This window comes from Triticum aestivum, chromosome 1D (genome assembly GCF_018294505.1).
Source record: "Triticum aestivum cultivar Chinese Spring chromosome 1D, IWGSC CS RefSeq v2.1, whole genome shotgun sequence".
NCBI lineage: Eukaryota > Viridiplantae > Streptophyta > Magnoliopsida > Poales > Poaceae > Triticum > Triticum aestivum.
This window is the reverse complement of record NC_057796.1, coordinates 203,447,002-203,464,797: the sequence shown is the minus strand read 5'-3', so window position 1 is coordinate 203,464,797 and position 17,796 is coordinate 203,447,002. Positions and strand designations below refer to the sequence as shown.

Below are 17,796 nucleotides of genomic sequence, written 5' to 3'. Positions count from 1 at the left end.
AATCGCCTGATTCCGATAAATGAGCGAAAAGATAAATTAAAACGAAAATCAGGGCAGAAATCGCGATCGAAAATAATCGCGGAAAACCCTGGAAAAAGAAAAACTGACGAACAGGCTAATGAACGAACGTTCGTTGTCTGCGGTTAATGGGTGAAAACCGTTTGTTAAAACGAACGTACGAACGGGCGTTCGCTAAATAACTAAATCGGGAAAAACCGATCTAAAAAAACGCATCTGGGTTTTCGTATAAAATCCGAACTGTTTTTTTTAAACCGGCGGCTACCTCGGCGTTCGTGACGACGACGGCGGCGGCGGGAACTCCGGTGGGCGGGGCGGCTCGGCGGTGGGGCGGCAAGGCGGCGGCGTGGCTTGGCGGGCTCCGGCGGCGGCGCTCGCGGGCGACGGCAGCGGCAGCAGCTGGCGGCGGCGCGGGTTAGGGTTAGGGTTTGGGCGCGGGTGGGCTGCGGCGGTGGGATGGGCTGCAGGGGGGTCGCGCGTGCGGCTTATAAGGCCGGTCGGGCGAGTCCTAGTCGGGCACGACCCGGTTAGGTCGGTTGACTTTTTTTTTATAAATAAATCCGCGCAGAAAAAATAGAAAAAAATACTAAACGGATTCCAGAAATCCTAAAATAAATTTTCTCCGTCCTCTAAAAATATAGCGGAGAAGGTGAACATTTATTTGGGCCTCTAATGCAATTTTGAAAAACGCATATTTTTCCTAATTCAAATAAAATAGCGATAAAAACTCCGAATAAAATTCTTATTTGATTTTAATATTAAATCTCCAATATTTCTTTATTTTGGGGAAGTCATTTTATCCCCTCTCTTTTATTTTCATAAAAGAAATATTCGAAGAGAAAAATAATTAAAATCAAACAATCCTCTTTTTCAAAATTTGAGAAAACTCAAATATGAAAATAACGAAATCCCCAACTCTCTCCGTGGGTCCTTGAGTTGCGTAGAATTTCTAGGATCAAGCCAAAATGCAATAAAATATGATATGCAATGATGATCTAATGTATAACATTCCAAATTGAAAATTTGGGATGTTACGAACCTACGCCCCTTAAGATGAATCTCGCCCTCGAGATTCAGGTTGGCTAGAAAATAGGTGTGGGTGATCCTTCCGTAGGTCTTCCTCTCGTTCCCAGGTGGCTTCATCCTCGGTATGGTGGCTCCACTGAACTTTGCAGAACTTGATAACCTTACTGCGTGTGACTCGGCTGGCAAACTCAAGAATCTTGACTGGTTTCTCCTCGTAGGTCAAATCGGTATCCAACTGAATCGCTTCCAGTGGCACTGTATCTCTCAGAGGAATATCAGCCATCTCTGCGTGGCACTTCTTCAACTGAGAAACGTGGAACGCATCGTGAACTCCTGACAATCCTTCGGGCAATTCCAACTTGTAAGCAACTTCTCCCATACGTTCCAAAACCTTGTATGGTCCCACAAAACGTGGTGCTAACTTTCCTTTAACTCCAAAACGCTTCACTCCTCGAAGTGGTGATACACGAAGATACACTCTGTCTCCGACTTCGTAAACTGTCTCCTTGCGTTTAGAATCCGCATAGCTCTTCTGCCTGGACTGGGCTACCTTGAGTCTATCGCGTATCAGCTTAACCTTCTCTTCAGACTCTTTAATCAAATCTGGTCCAAACAACTGACGGTCTCCAACTTCATCCCACAACAATGGTGTCCTGCACCTCCTTCCGTACAATACTTCGAAAGGGGCCATCTTCAAACTGGCTTGATAGCTGTTGTTGTAAGAGAACTCTGCATAAGGCAAATTGTCGTCCCAACTAGATCCATAGTCTAGCACATAAGCTCTCAACATGTCCTCCAGAATCTGATTGACTCTCTCAGTCTGTCCATCTGTCTGCGGGTGAAAGGCTGTACTGAACTCTAGCCTGGTTCCCAAAGTCTCATGCAACTGATTCCAAAACTTTGAGGTAAACTGGGTTCCTCTATCTGATACAATGGTCCTCGGAACTCCATGTAGACATACGATCCTAGTCATGTATATCTTTGCCAACTTAGCACTGGTGTAAGTGGTCTTCACTGGGATGAAATGAGTTACCTTCGTCAAACGATCGACTACAACCCATATCGGGTCATAGCCTGAACAAGTCCTGGGCAATCCCGTGATAAAGTCCATGCCTAGTTTATCCCACTTCCATTCGGGTATCGGCAATGGCTGTAACAATCCCGCTGGCTTCTGATGTTCTGCCTTCACTCTCTGACATACATCACAAACTGCTACATACTCCGCAATATCCTTCTTCATTCCGGTCCACCAGAAGCTATCCTTCAAATCCAGATACATCTTGGTATTTCCTGGGTGGATCTAATACGGCGAATCATGGGACCTTGCAGAATCAACTTCCTGATCTCCGGATCATTTGGCACATATACGCGGTCCTCAAACCATAGGGTGTCGTGCTCATCCTCACGAAATCCCTTAGCTTTTCCTTTGCTCATCCTCTCTTTTATCTCGACAATCTCCTTGTCCGTCTTCTGAGCTTCCCTGATCTTATCCATCAAAGTAGACTGAATCTCCAATGCTGCTACATAACCTCTCGGAACTATTTCCAAACATAGTTCACGAAGATCCTCTGCTAACTCCTTGGGTAACTCTCCGGTCATGAGTGTATTGACATGACTCTTGCGGCTCAACGCATCGGCTACTACGTTAGCCTTTCCGGGATGATAATGCAACTTCATATCATAATCCTTAATGAGCTCTAACCATCTCCTCTGCCTGAGATTCAACTCCTTCTGCGTGAAGATATACTTCAAACTCTTGTGATCCGTGTACACCTCACAATGGTTTCCGATGAGAAAATGTCTCCATGTCTTCAACGCATGCACTACGGCTGCTAACTCCAAATCATGGGTAGCATAATTCAACTCATGGGGTTTAAGCTATCGTGAGGCATATGAAACAACTCTTCCCTCCTGCATAAGCACTGCTCCAAGTCCTCGACGAGAAGCGTCGCAATACACCTGGTAATCCTTGCATTGGTCTGGAAGAATCAACACTGGAGCTGTAACCAAGCGTTTCTTCAACTCCTGAAAACTGGCCTCACATTCCTCAGTCCATTTGAACTTGGTGTCCTTCTTCAACAACTCCGTCATGGGCTTTGCAATCTTCGAGAAATTCTCAATGAACCTCCGGTAGTATCCTGCGAGTCCAAGAAAACTTCGGATCTCTCCAACTGACGTGGGTGCTTCGCAATTTGTCACAGTGACAACCTGGGTAGGGTCTACTACTATTCCTTCTCCGGATATAACATGTCCGAGGAATCCAACTTCCTTCAACCAAAACTCACACTTGCTGAACTTGGCATATAACTGGTGTTCTCTGAGCTTACCAAGTACCAGACGCAAGTTCTCTTTATGCTCCTCTTCATTCTTCGAGTAGACTAGAATATCATCAATGAACACCACGACGAACTTATCCAAAAACTCCATAAACACCTTGTTCATCATGTTCATAAAATAGGCAGGTGCGTTAGTCAGACCAAATGACATAACGGTATACTCATATAGCCCGTACCTTCTGGTAAAAGCTGTCTTAGGTATATCCTGCTCTCGAATCTTCAGCTGGTGGTACCCTGATCGCAGATCGATCTTGGAAAACACCTTAGCTCCTTGCAGCTGGTCAAACAAATCATTGATCATCGGCAGTGGGTACTTGTTCTTGATCGTCACCTCATTCAACCCTCGATAATCAACAACCATCCTCAACGATCCATCCTTCTTCTCCACTAGAAGCACTGGTGATCCCCAAGGTGACGAGCTTGGGCGAATATAGCCTTTATCCAGTAACTCCTTAATCTGCTTCTTAATTTCCTCTAAATCCGTAGCGGGCATCCTGTACGGTCTCTTAGATATTGGCCCTGTGCCTGGCAAAAGCTCGATCAAAAACTCAATGTCTGTATCCGGTGGCATGCCTGGCAACTCTTCTGGAAATAAATCCGAGAAATCCTTCACCACTGGTACTTCCTCCTGTACAACTCCTGATAAGGAATTCACTTGAGTCCTATTCGGCACATGCCGGGATACATACTTGATTCTTCTTCCTTCTGGGGTGGTAAGAAAAATTGACTTACTGGCGCAGTCAATGTTCCCTCAATACTTCGATAACCAATCCATGCCTAATATCACATCCAGTCCTTGTGACTCCAATACTATTAGGTCTGAGGGAAACAGGTAATTACCAATCCTTAATGGTAACCAATCACACCATAGGCTAGCCATATACTCTGCTCCTGGGGAGGTTACTAACATGGGTGATCTAAGGGCTTGGGTTGGCAGTTTAAACTTATCCACAAATCCCCTTGATATGTATGAATGCGATGCACCAGTATGAAAAAGAACGATTGCAGTAAATGACTTAATCAAAAACTTACCTATTACTGCATCGGGTTGCGCTTCAACCTCCTCCACGCTAACGTGGTTCACTTGTCCCCTGTTGAAAGGGTTGGGCTTCTTCCCAGAGCTTCCATTGCCATTCCCATTCTTTGCTTCAGAACACTCCGTGGCATAATGTCCATTCTTCCCGCACTTCAAAACAAGTAATGTGACTTAGATCCTTCTTGGCGGGGGTTGCTGGGTTGGTACGGTTCTGGCCGTTGCTTCCTCCATTACCATACCCGTTCTTGGGGCCACTATGGTTGTGCGACATCCCTCCATTGTGATTGTGACCTCCATGGTTATGTTGAAGGGGTCCTCCCGAGTTCGGGGTAAAACGGGGTATCTGTTGAGCTCCAGAATTATACTTCCCTTGTCCATACTTCCTCTTGTGGTTGTCAATCTGCTGTTGCTTCCCTTCAATCATGCGAGCTCTATCTACCAACTCCTGGTAGTTATTGAAAGTTGCCACCATCAACTGCATGCTCAGCTCATCATTCAGTCCTTCTAGAAACTTCTCATGTTTAGCTGCATCCGTAGCGGCATCATCTGGGGCATAACGTGCTAGCTTACTAAAGTCGTCCACATACTGGCCAACGGTGCGTCCTCCTTGGCGTAAGTTGCGAAACTCGCGCTTCTTCATGGCCATAGCTCCTGTTGATACATGGGAAGTGCGAAAAGGCTGCTGAAACTGGTCCCATGTGACAGTGTCGATGGTGCGTCCTCCTTGGCGTAAGTTGCGAAACTCGCGCTTCTTCATGGCCATAGCTCCTGCTGATACATGGGCAGTGCGAAAAGCCTGCTAAAACTGGTCCCATGTGACAGTGTCGATGGGGTAAGTGGCTGTTAAATTCTCCCACCACGATGCTGCGGGTCCATCAAGCTGATGTGCGGCAAAACGCACTCTCTCCGCATCTGTGCATCCTGCAGTGGTCAACTCCCTTCCAATCTTGTGGAGCCAATCATCTGCAACTATCGGCTCGGTGCTACTGGAGAACACCGGCGGATTCAGCCTTAGAAAACGGGCTAAGTGATCAATAGGTGGTGGTGGTGGTGGTTGGTTGTTGTTGTTGTTGTTGTTCCCCTGATTCTGATTCTGGACTAGTATCTGCATCAATGCATTCTGCTACTGGTTCAACTGAGTGAGCTCCGGCGGGAAAGCAAATCCATTGTCGCATCTCGGAGGCATCTGCTGGGTTTAGAAAAGGTGAGAAAACATAATAGAATGAGGTCTAGGGGAAAAAACACTACCCATATGCACATGAGACAAACACAATCATATCACTTCAATCAATTCAAACAAGGGCATACAATCGGTCTAACTATCGTTACAAAAGTGCTCGGACTATACTATATACATGGGGGAATTTCTACTACTGATATGGTGGTCGACTAGAAAAATTGATCGGTGGAAGACTCCATAATATCTGCTCCAGCTTCATCAACAAAGTCATCATCGCTATCGTCGGGGTCCGAGTCGGTGTCGTCGATGATGATGTAGTTCTCCAGGCAAGTGGAATCGTCGTCTTCTCCTCCTGGCGCGGGGTCTCCCATGAAAACTCTTAGCTTCCTTGTGAGGTCGTCTTTCTTCTCCACGAGTATCGTCATTTCCTCCTCGTATCCATCGAGTGTAGACTTGAGTTCTTCCTCCAGCTCCGTGATCCTAGTCATTGTCTTCTTCAGATCTATCATGCCTGCGCACATCTAGTTCTCCTGGCGACGAATGTGCTGATTTAACTCCTGGATGAAAGCTGCAATGGACCTGTCCTTCCTGGTGCTGATCACCTCCCATTGCTCATCTCGGCGCCCACAAATCTGGTAGATAGTATCCTTGAGATCCTTGTGGTAAACTTCTCAAATGCGTCCCATGGTGATGTGGGCTGCCATGCTCTTGCCTAGACTCCAGGTTGGTGCATCAAAGGAAAAACTCTATGGGTTCAGTGACTGGCGTGAAGGTCCTTCCTGGAACTTGAACTTGAATCATCCAGCGCTCCTCTTCTGGTAAAGTGGCATTGTAAGTCCCGGTGAAGCTTGGTATTCCGATGTTCAGGTATCTAGGAACTTCCTTCAAGTGTCGTCCAAAAGGTGTATCTTCATCCGGTTGAGTGAATTTGTTCCTTGCATCTGCCATCCTATAGAGTAGAAAATGGAGAGGAGTCAGAAATGAGAAGAGAGTAGTGATCTAGAGTTTTAGCTTAGTGGTCTTGTCCTACAGTCAGCGTGTGCTCTGATACCATCTTGTAGCGACCAGACCTCAAACAGTCTGATCTCTGTGCATCAGTGTCATCCCTGGATCGGTAATGCTGACACACACAGTACTTGAGGATTTATAACAGAGTAGCAATCACACACTTATTACATCGAATGTCTCATAAGAGAACTTATTACACTAAATATGGCTTAAGGCCATCTAAAATCGATAACAGCGGAAGGCTTCGAAGATAAAATGAGTCCATCAACTCCAACGACATCACTGAGTGAAAGACTACGACCTATGGCTCCTTACTCGTCGTCTGAAAAGTCTGCAACATGAACGTTGCAGCCCGAAACGGGTCAACACATGGAATATGCTGGCAATGTAACACATAGAGTAATGAACAGAATAAATGCTATCACTACATGCATATTTGGCTGGTGGTAAGCTTTATGGTTACAGTTTTGCGAAAAGCCAATTTTTCCCTACACCAAAGGAATAAATTTTATTTAACTGTCATGGTGGTTGAAACATCATTGAGAAGGTTCCTCCAACTCAATCCCAATTAAAGTAATCATTAACAACCCGACAAGTTAATTTAGAGTGATGAGATCAAATCAATAATTCAAGTACCAGATACTCAAGTTGTCCATAACCGGGGACACGGCTAACCATGATTAGTTTATACACTCTGCAGAGGTTTGCGCACTTTTCCCCACAAGACTCGATCTCCTCCGTTGGATTTCTCGCACTGCATGGTGTTTGAGAAACGGATGACCGAGACACAGTCTTTCAAAAGCATTAACTCTAAACCCGGGTAGACAGTACCAACCTACATCCCCTACATCTGCTAGCCTACCACTGGAAGAGGTCATGCAACATACTCAACTATGCCAGAGCCCATAATGGCTTGTGGCTGCACACGTAAGTTTCTAGCATGAATAATCTTATGATCCCTTTGAGCCTGGGTGGCGGACCGTAGGATGATCACACGGGTACTCCGGGATATCCTAGGACAACACTGGATTCTCCAAGTGCCCACAAGCAATCCACCCAGATGTGTATTAAAGTAGCCACCTTAAGTTGAACCAGTAATTAACAAACTCACATCGGTCATGGATACACTCAAACCCAATCCACGTCTACGAGCATAGCATGGCAATAAGCATAACGTAGAAGTAACTCCTAAGGGTTTGATAATAAAACGGGTAATAGGTTCTACCTCATCATCTACTTCCCAAAACCCACAAGTTAATCAGATCCTAATCATGCAATTGTTTGAGGATTGATCTAATGCAATAAAACTGGGTAGTAAAGAGATATGATCAAAGTGTTACTTGCCATGCTGATGGTCCGCGAAACCTAGAGACTCGTAGTAGCACGCTTCGCACTCCGGGTACTCTATCGCAAACAAACAAGCATACAATAAGCACTCAACTAGAAGAACGGGTAAAACTCAAATAAAAGATCTAACCAGAAAGTTCAACTTAAGAACTCCGATTTGCAAAAAGAATCAAATCAAACGAAGCAACAAAACTCAAACTGCAAAAGAAACAAGATCCGTTTACTAATCTGGACTTAAGACAAATTTTACAGTAGCAAAATCTTGTTCAAGTTGGTTAAACAGAAAGAGGGCTTCGAAATGAAGATCTAGGCGCTTAAATCGCCTGATTCCGATAAACGAGCGAAAAGATAAACTAAAGCGAAAATCAGGTCAGAAATTGCGATCGAAAATAATCGCGGAAAACCCTGGAAAAAGAAAAACTGACGAACAGGCTAACGAACGAACGTTTGCTGTCTGCGGTTAACGGGTGAAAACCATTCGTTAAAACGAACGTACGAACGGGCGTTCGCTAAATAACTAAACCGGAAAAAAACCGATCAAAAAAACGCATCTGGATTTTCGTATAAAAACCTAACGGTTTTTTTAAACCGGCGGCTACCTCGGCGTTCGTGACGATGGCGGCCGCGGCGGGAACTTTGGCGGCGGGGCGGCAACTCCGGCGGGCAGGGCGGCTCGGCAGGCTCCGGGGGCGGCGGCGGCGCGGGTTAGATTTAGGGTTTGGGCGTGGGTGGGCGGCGGCTGCGGGACGGGCTCCAGGGGGGTCGCGGGTGCGGCTTATAAGGCCGGTCTGGCGAGTCCTAGTCGGGCACGGCCCGGTTAGGTCGGTTGATTTTTTTATATAGATAAATCCGCACAGAAAAACAAAGAAAAGAAATACTAAACGGAGTCCAAAAATCCTAAAAGAAATTTGCCCCGTCCTCTAAAAATATAGCGGACAAGGTGAACTTTTATTTGGGCATCTAATGCAATTTTGAAAAACGCATATTTTTCCTAATTCAAATAAAATAGCGATAAAAACTCCGAATAAAATTCTTATTTGATTCTAGTATTAAATCTCTAATATTTCTTTATTTTGGGGAAGTCATTTTATCCCCTCTCTTTTATTTTCATAAAAGAAATATTCGAAAAGAAAAATAATTAAAATCAAACGATCCTCTTTTTCAAAATTTGAGAAAACTCAAATATGAAAATAACGAAATCCCAAATCTCTCCGTGGGTCCTTGAGTTGCGTAGAATTTCTAGGATCAAGCCAAAATGCAATAAAATATGATATGCAATGATGATCTTATGTATAACATTCCAAATTGAAAATTTGGGATGTTACATCAAACATCACAACGTAACTGGGTGATTATAAAGATGGTCTACAGGTGTCTCCGATGGCGTTGGTTGAGTTGGCATAGATCGAGATTAGGATTTGTCACTCCGATTGTCGGAGAGGTATCTCTGGGCCCTCTCGGTAATGCACATCACAATAAGCCTTGCAAGCAATGTGACTAATGAGTTAGTTGCGGGATGATGCATTACGGAACGAGTAAAGAGACTTGCCGGTAACGAGACTGAACTAGGTATGGTGATACTGACGATCGAATCTCGGGCAAGTAACATACCGATGACAAAGGGAACAACGTATGTTGTTATGCGGTTTGACCGATAAAGATCTTCGTAGAATTTGTAGGAACCAACATGAGCATCCAGGTTCCGCTATTGGATATTGACCGGAGATGTGTCTCGGTCATGTCTACATAGTTCTCGAACCCATAGGGTCCGCACGCTTAACGTTTGATGACGATTGGTATTATGAGTTTATGTGATTTGATGCACCGAAGGTTGTTCGGAGTCTCGGATGAGATCACGGACATGACGAGGAAAGATTCATATATTGGAAGGCTACATTCGGACACCGGAATGGTTCGGGTCGCTTCGGATATGTTTCAGAGTACCGGGGGTTACCGGAACCCCTCGGGAAGTTATTGGGCCTCATGGGCCTAGTGGTGGAAGAGAGGAGGCAGGCCAAGGTGTGGCGCGTGCCCCCCCTAGCCCAAATCGAATTGGACTAGGGCTAGGGGGGTCGGCCCCCCTTTCCTTCTCTTCTTCCTCTCCTTCCTTCTTCTCCTACTTGGACTAGGAAAGGGGGAAACCTACTCCTACTAGGAGTAGGAATCCCCCCCTTGGGCGCGCCCCTTGGGGCCGGCCCTCCTCCTCCTCCCCTCCTTTATATACGGGGGAGGGGGCACCCCATAGACACACAAGTTGATCTTTAGCCGTGTGCGGTGCCCCCCTCCACAGTTTTACACCTCGGTCATATCGTTGTAGTGCTTAGGCAAAGCCCTGCACCGGTAACTTCATCATCACCGTCACCACGCCGTCGTGCTAACAGAACTCTCCCTCGGCCTTAGCTGGATCTAGAGTTCGAGGGACGTCACCGAGCTGAACGTGTGCAGATCACGGAGGTGCCGTGCGTTCGGTACTTGATCGGTTGGATTGCGAAGATGTTTGACTACATCAACCACGTTACTTAAAGCTTCCGCTTTCGGTCTACGAGGGTACGTGGACGCACTCTCCCCGCTTGTTGATATGCTTCTCCTAGATAGATCTTGCGTGATCGTAGGAATTTTTTTGAAATACTACGTTCCCCAACACCCTGCACTTTACCTCCTCCTTGACCGATCCTTGGGATCTCGGGGTACCCGTGGGGGCTTAGAACAAGAAAGGGGCAAGATAAAAATCCACTACAACACATATACATATGTTTGGCCTTAAAGTCAATACCAACAATCCCGTGCACAAGTACATGGGGTTGCAAGGCTATGCCTCAGCCCATAGCCTGAGTGGACTACTCACACCTCGTAGATGAATCACAGAAGAAAGGCATTGTAGATTGAATTTGAAGATGAAAATGATTGATAATAGTCTTACAATGTCACCGTATATGATGTATCTCAATTACAAGTCATGGCTATGGCTGGGGAATGATTGCTATGAAGATGGGAATGGCAGCAGCTATGGATATGGATGATTGTTTATGGTTTCATGGCATTCTGTTGCGAATGGGCGGCTCTCTGTTGTGAATGGGGAATCAATCCTTTTATGAAGTTGGCTTGCGTTGATGTCACAAAGGAAGCACCAGGTGGTACGACCGGGCGCGCTCGTACCTGGCGCCCCCTTCTCTCTTGGTTGCGTCTATGTTTTCTCGGTTTTTTTACGCCTACCTTCATATTCCATATATGCTTCGATTCCATCTTAAATGGCCCATTCCCATGGGAAACAAAATTAAACAAAGGGATTCACAATCATTTTCTTTTATTAGTCACTAGTAATAGTGCCGGAGTGTTTATCTCAAAAACCAGGACTATTCGGTTTAAACAATGGTGGAAATGAGTGTAAAAATACACTCATCAAGTTTCACCGGCAGTGTCCTTTATCTCAAATCCTCGATGGTCAGGACTCATGATCGACACATCAAAGGTTCCACAACCAAATTCAAATATGAGCATGTTCTTCACGCCGGTGTTGGTCGCCTTCTTATCGAGTTCATATGCGCTGGTAAAATTGATTTGTTTGTCTGGAGAATTTGGGAGGACTATCGGATGTTGTAGAAATATTTTTTCAGAAAAGTACAAGTAATACGATTTGGTAGTCGACCTTCGTATTCTCCATGTTTTTGGTTAAGATCTCATTAATCTAAACTTTTTCTTTCTACATTTCAGATTGTAGAGGAGCGCGGGAAAAGATTTGCCAAAGATGAGCGAGGAGGGGTGTCGAATGGAACTAAACGAGGAACTTCTGGATTTAGTAAATGAGGTCCTTCGACCTTGACCCCTAAACCATAGGATGGAGTGAATGTAGATATGAAAGGCATCCGAAATGATTGATACGATATAAAGGAAATCTGAAAGCTTCTGGTTCTCGACATGAGCTACATTTTTCTCTCTCAAAACATCTTCTAGCTTATATCCACATACATGTGTTGGAGTAGGAAAATTAATTTGGTTGAGACATCCTTGTTAGAAACAACAATTAATCTTTTTGTACAATATGTGGTATTTGTTGCATTTTACGAATGATATGCATCTCTGCGGTGGTCCAGTTAAGTGCCTAAAAGAAAATAAAATGAACCAATAGTTGCACACATTGCTAACTTGGAAACTATGATTGTTCCTATATGGTGAAGCGCCTTAGCTCTTGTCCATTCTTAACAAACACCATGTACATTACTCAACTAGCGGCATACTGTGTACTACGCAATTTGTTTTGTACCGAAGGTATAAGGCCATAAAACATCAGTATAACATATGAAGAATCGTCACCGCAACAAAAACAACAACGCTTTAAAAAAATTGAAACAACGAGAAAAATTGATGGCTTCCATTTGTAAGCTACATTATCAGACAAGATCAGCGAAAGAGCACGCCAAGAATTGGGGGACAACAATGCGAAAGCCACCTTGTTTTTCACAAACAAATCAGTCGTATATACTCAAGATTAATGGCATCTAAATCCTTTTGGGAGGTTTATGATGCCCGTTGCCTGCAGCTTTTGAGGACTTGTCGAGCAGCAACATCAACCCGACATTGTTACCGCATTGGCCAATAGGGTACCTAAAATGACATTGATGAAAGCACGAAGGTAATTAATTTTCATTTTGCGGGGAACACCAAAGCTAAATCAAGATGCCAAATATGCAATGACCGTAACAAGGTAACAAGGGTTTCACCCACTTGATACGGGAAGATTTCCTTCGCCACGAGACGATAGATGCGACCCACTGCATGGAGATCAAAAGCAAGGTAATTATGAGAGCGGCTATTTTGCACCCAGACTCAATTACTCCCGATTGTGAACAATAAATTCAAAAAAAAGTAAAACAATAAAATAAATATGAAACGTTTATGCATCCAAGATGCTCATGCATGGAAGGTTCGTGCAAATTTTCATGGTGTGGTTGGACATCTGAGGGCTCGTGCGAAAAAATGGGTGTGTGTGAAACTTTGAAAAAGAACACTATTCGAGGCTGATTTTTTGTATGAGCTCGTCAAATGTCCAAACACAATGAAAATGCACGCACCTTGCGCACATGGGCATCTTGGATGCCTAAAAATTCTAGCTGTTTTATTTTTCTTTACTATTTTTTGAATTTACCATTCACCAAGTGCAGATGAACATGGGCACCATTTTGAATTATCGGGTAATTATGTTTTATTTGCAAAAAAAGCCTTTGACAAAAGGGCTGCTATACTTCTCAAAGCAGCCATGTTTAACCATAGGCTATGGTAGAATGGAGAGCCAATCTAGAACAAGTATCCTTCAAATGGGATACATTGATTCCAGCTTATAGCAAACCTTGTATTCTTAACTTCTTAGAACTATCGGGGGCATTTGGTGAGCATTGGAGCCTTAAGCGGGCAATCCAATGCTAAATTTTCTATTTACTACTACCCATGTTAAGACTAGTTCTCATTCGATACATTACTGGGAAAGATGGAGAGGTTGGTAATGTAATAGATCAAAGTCACAAAGAAAACATAGCTATAGCCAGAGCAATAATGGAACTAAACTTGTGAAATTACAAAAAATACGTAAGCTATGAATAAAAAAATCCATAGATAAAACAAGTGGCATCAATTTATGCAGATGTATTCCAATAGGAGTTAATTTAAATCACTGAGCCAATATAAATGCACGCCCTAATTCTAGTAATATTGAAGATGTACTTTTATCTCTGGGTCTAAAAAAGAGACAACAAAACAGACACGGATTTTTGGAAGATGGTTCCACACATATGAATAGTAAAATCAGAAAAATATACTGGAAAAATCAATAAACTATGAATATTTTTATCAGATACATGGTAGAGTGTTCTACTCGCGTATGAAGTTTCACGAAGAAATGCCATTCTTGGTATTCTTGGAAAAAAATTAAAAAAATGAGAGCAATAAAAAGACAATGTTTGAAGTAATTTCGAGATCCAATTATGTTTTCTTCCGTAAGAATACCATGGGTGTATTTCTTGGCAAAACCTAACATGTCAGTGGACTAGTCGACCTAGTTTGATACCCATTTTCTAAAAAAACTATTTGATTTTTTATGTTTTCTATAATGGGTGCCCATGCACCCTTGTTCACCTTTGTATTCTCCAGAACAAAATAGGTAAACGAACAAGCAACGTGGATGCAAGGTCAAAGTAGCAATGTCCTCACGTTGTAAAAAAATAATGACAGATTAATGCTGATCAAATATGGATACACATGTAAAACATAACTTAATTACTGCCATCAAGCTTCAACATGGTTCATAAACTATGAAACCGAACGTTGCCAATCCAACCTTAGCAATGGGCTATCAAAAAAATAAAGTAGCTTGGCAATTCTCAGGGAATACAAACCTTCAAATCTAGGGTGCAACTTGCATCGAATTCCAAATAATATAAAAATATTAATGGATGATCGTATTACTTGTCACGCACTTCATTCATAAAAACAACATAAAGTTGCAGATCCGCCATGATCTCCGCTGCCTCCTACAAGGATGATTAGGGTGGTGACATATTTCCCCTCCCTTCATTAGCGAGGCCGGGTATTCTTGGCCCCTTTGTCCACCTCTCCCCCAACAGGAGGGGGTGGGGACCCCTGACTTCAACTTTGACATGTAGGTAGGGTCACATCGAGGGCAGGGACAACACCACCTCAAATAAATTGTCTCTACTTCTCGTCCAATTTGCTAGTGCTCTAATCGACAACAAGAGGAGCCACATTCATCTCGTCCATCTCTATACCGTGGTGGCATATGACATACCATCCAGGTGGCGATGTTGTTCTTCTCCAACTGTGTTGCACGAAAACGATATGGTCGGGATTTAGCGACATGGGGAAGGTTCCGGGCCAACAAGCCAAAAATTCTCGGCTCCGTCATGTGCAGTGGGCTGGTTCATCGGCTGAAAAGCAGCATTCACTACAAAAGGTTCTCTTATAGATCTTGTTGTGGCAATGATTCTCCTACTTATCTGGTCGTGCCATGGCGGCACCATAGTCCTATGGTGGATGACGATTTGACAGTGTACAAGGTTCTCCAAGAGAGAAATTTATATTTTCTTCTTCTTCCAGAGTCCTTTATGCGAAATATTAATATATACACATGTCTCCCACTGTTGTGGTATCGCCGGGAGAGTGATCGTGTGTGTTTTGTGTAACCCTTGTTGTTTAATGAAACACATGGCTACTATTCTAAAAAGGTAAAATGGCATTAACTCCTAAAAGGCTAAAACATGATGAATCCATGGCACTTAACCATACTTCATTTACACAAATGATTGTTCCTCAGAAGTAATATTAGATCCTCACGGTATTGTATTATAAGGGTATCATGCAGCGCCACCTATGAAAAAAAAATGATGTGTACTATACTAGGCTATAATAGTATGCAATGACAAGATAGTATACTACTAAAATGGTATGATGCGCTATGAGTTTATGATACTACTCGCTCTGAAGGTTTTGCCCTTCTCGGGTATAGATGTGCGAGCATTAAGTATTTCACAACCAGCAAGCTGAGTAAATAATATGACTTATACACACCATTGGGTAACCCATGGGTAGATGATTGGGAGTTTACATGAGGGAGTTTGTGGGGAATTATGCTGCCAAATATATTTTTACTTCCATTCTATTTCCTTGTTTAGCACATCATGAGAATTAGGCAGGGATAAGTAATGACACAACAATTATTCAATCTTCAAGATACAAAAAATTACGAAAATAAAACAATAATAACTCTTGTGTTTATTACTTTATTATTATCTAGTACGGCAAACAATATTACAAACATTTCCTATCAGAAACACTTAAACATCTAACATCGGATTTTTAGATAGGACAAATCTGATCTTTTCATGGCAATTTATATTGGTGCGATGATGGCAAATTTGTTTGCAAGCCCAACAATTTTCTGATAAAAAAATGAACTGAGACAGATTTGCCGCGAACTAAATTTGTCATTCTCGGAGAACATAATTTGCCATGGTAAAAGAATTTGACATCAGATTTATAGTGGAGTCCTTTCCTATCTGATAAACTATTCACATTCACAAAGTAATTCATGTTTGAAATCTTTTCTGGATTGTTATTTTAGGATAAAATCCATGTTTGAATTGGCGGCGATGTATGCAGAGAAAGGCCCAACTGCTCTTAACATGAGATCATACGAGATTATATTACCTTGACTACAGTAGAAAAGAATGGCGTCCTCGTGGGCTGGCTCTTGAGCACCATCCTGTGCATGACCATCGGTCGCTGCGGCCGTGGTACGGTGACGGTCACGGCCGGTGGCGCTGCCCCCTTGTAGTAATGTTGCCCCACGGTCACCGCCGGCAAAGGTGGCGGGGCGTCCTTGCACAGCTGTTGCGCGATCTCCTTGAGAAGCACCACCTGCGCTTTCTCGGCGCCCATGGAGATGATGGCCTGGCGCATGGTCTCTCGGTCCGCCTCCAGCGCCTGGAGGCGCGCGCTGAGCCGACGCATATCCTCGTCTTCCCCCCACGGCCCGCCGGCGCAGCATTCGCTCCCGGCCGGAGTGCCGCCACAGATGGAGCCCTCTGGCACGACCAGGGGAACACCGCGGCCGTGGATGGCGTCCACGGTGTACACCCGATCGCTGGCGCCGCAGTCGTCGTCCGGGAAGTACTCGCCGTCGCAGAAGTCAAGGCTGTCAGTGTCGGAGAATGGACGCGGGTTGCGGGGGAAGGTGGAGCCCGGCGCGACGCGGATGATGGGCGTAGTGGTGGATGTGGGCGGTGCGCGGTGCTCGAGCATTTGGACGCGGTTGGAGAGGCGCGCGAGGTGGTCGCGCGGGGTCTGCATGTCGAGCACGTCCGCCTCCGACGCGGTCGGCGGGTGGTCATTAAAGCGGCTACTAAAGCACCGCAACGGTGGGTAATAGCCGCCGGCCCCAACCGTCGATGGCGTGGACGGGTTGCGCGGCGTGGAGGAGACTCGCGGGGTGGAATGCAACGATGCAGCGTTGGCGACGCTGAGGCGTGACAGAGACTGGAGGCCGCGCACCGAGGCCTCGCGCTTGGCGATGGTCTCCTCGAGGACGGCGAGCTCCGCGGCGTCGTGGGACATCTTCTCCTCTGCGTAGCGCCGGAACTGGCGCGCCTCCATCATGGCCTCTGCCTTCTCCCGCTGCAGGCGAAGGATCATCGTCATGGCCTCGCTCGCGGCGCCGGCCGCCGCGCCCCGCTCCGCATCCAGCTCGGCCTGCAAATCAGCCAGCGCCGCCTGCTGCCGCGCCAGAGCCTCCCGCAGTGCCGCCGCCTCGTCACCTATCTCCACCCGCACCACCGCGGGCGGCGCCTCTGGTGGTGAAATCCTCTTCAGCGTCGGCCTCGTAGCCGCCAATGGCGGAGACGATGGGCGAGAGGCAGAGATGGTGCTGGTGGTGGGGTGGCCGCAGAGAGGGCAGAGATTGAGCGGGGGCCCGCCGGCGTCGGCCATGGCGTGCATCCGGGGAGCCGGGAGGAGGCGGGCGCACGCGCGCGCGCGCGAGGAGACGGAAATTTGGTAGGAGGGGGAGAGGAAAAACGGGAGGGGTGCCTTTCCGGTTCCCGTCAGTCGTTGGGCGGTGTCTTCATTTTTTCCATTTTTAGGATGGTGTTTTCCTTTTGTGTTTCTTTGGGCTGAAGTTGAACTGGATGGCCAAAACGGAAAGCAAAGACAGATAAGGGCATCTTCAATGCCGCGCATCAAACAGCGTGTAAGCGTCTGGACATTATAGGTCCGGACATCCAAATTCCAACAAGCCAGAAGCAAATATGGGAAAGGTTTGTGAGCGTCCAACCATGTAGGCG

At 45.3% G+C, this 17,796-nt stretch overlaps 1 protein-coding gene across 1 annotated transcript; it reads right to left on the bottom strand.

The window, feature by feature from the left end:
• Positions 1-12,323: 12,323 nt before the first annotated feature.
• On the bottom strand, positions 12,324-17,510 carry LOC123167404 (myosin-binding protein 7-like). The gene is made up of 3 exons (XM_044585244.1): positions 16,166-17,510; positions 12,674-12,720; positions 12,324-12,553 (listed from the first exon to the last, which is right to left on the bottom strand). Exons 1-3 carry the CDS (start codon positions 17,450-17,452, stop codon positions 12,448-12,450), a joined length of 1,440 nt encoding a protein of 479 aa, XP_044441179.1. The 5' UTR covers positions 17,453-17,510; the 3' UTR covers positions 12,324-12,447.
• Between the last annotated feature and the right edge of the window lie 286 nt (positions 17,511-17,796).

What these genes read in the sequence shown, in the direction of transcription:
- LOC123167404 (XM_044585244.1), bottom strand. Translation starts at nt 17,452, where the DNA reads ATGCACGCCATGGCCGACGCCGGCGGGCCCCCGCTCAATCTCTGCCCT. An exon ending in TCTTTTCTACTGTAGTCAAG is followed by an intron (nt 12,721 to 16,165) that starts GTAATATAATCT and finishes ATCTCCATGCAG; the next exon opens with TGGGTCGCATCTATCGTCTC. An exon ending in AGGAAATCTTCCCGTATCAA is followed by an intron (nt 12,554 to 12,673) that starts GTGGGTGAAACC and finishes ATGTCATTTTAG; the next exon opens with GTACCCTATTGGCCAATGCG.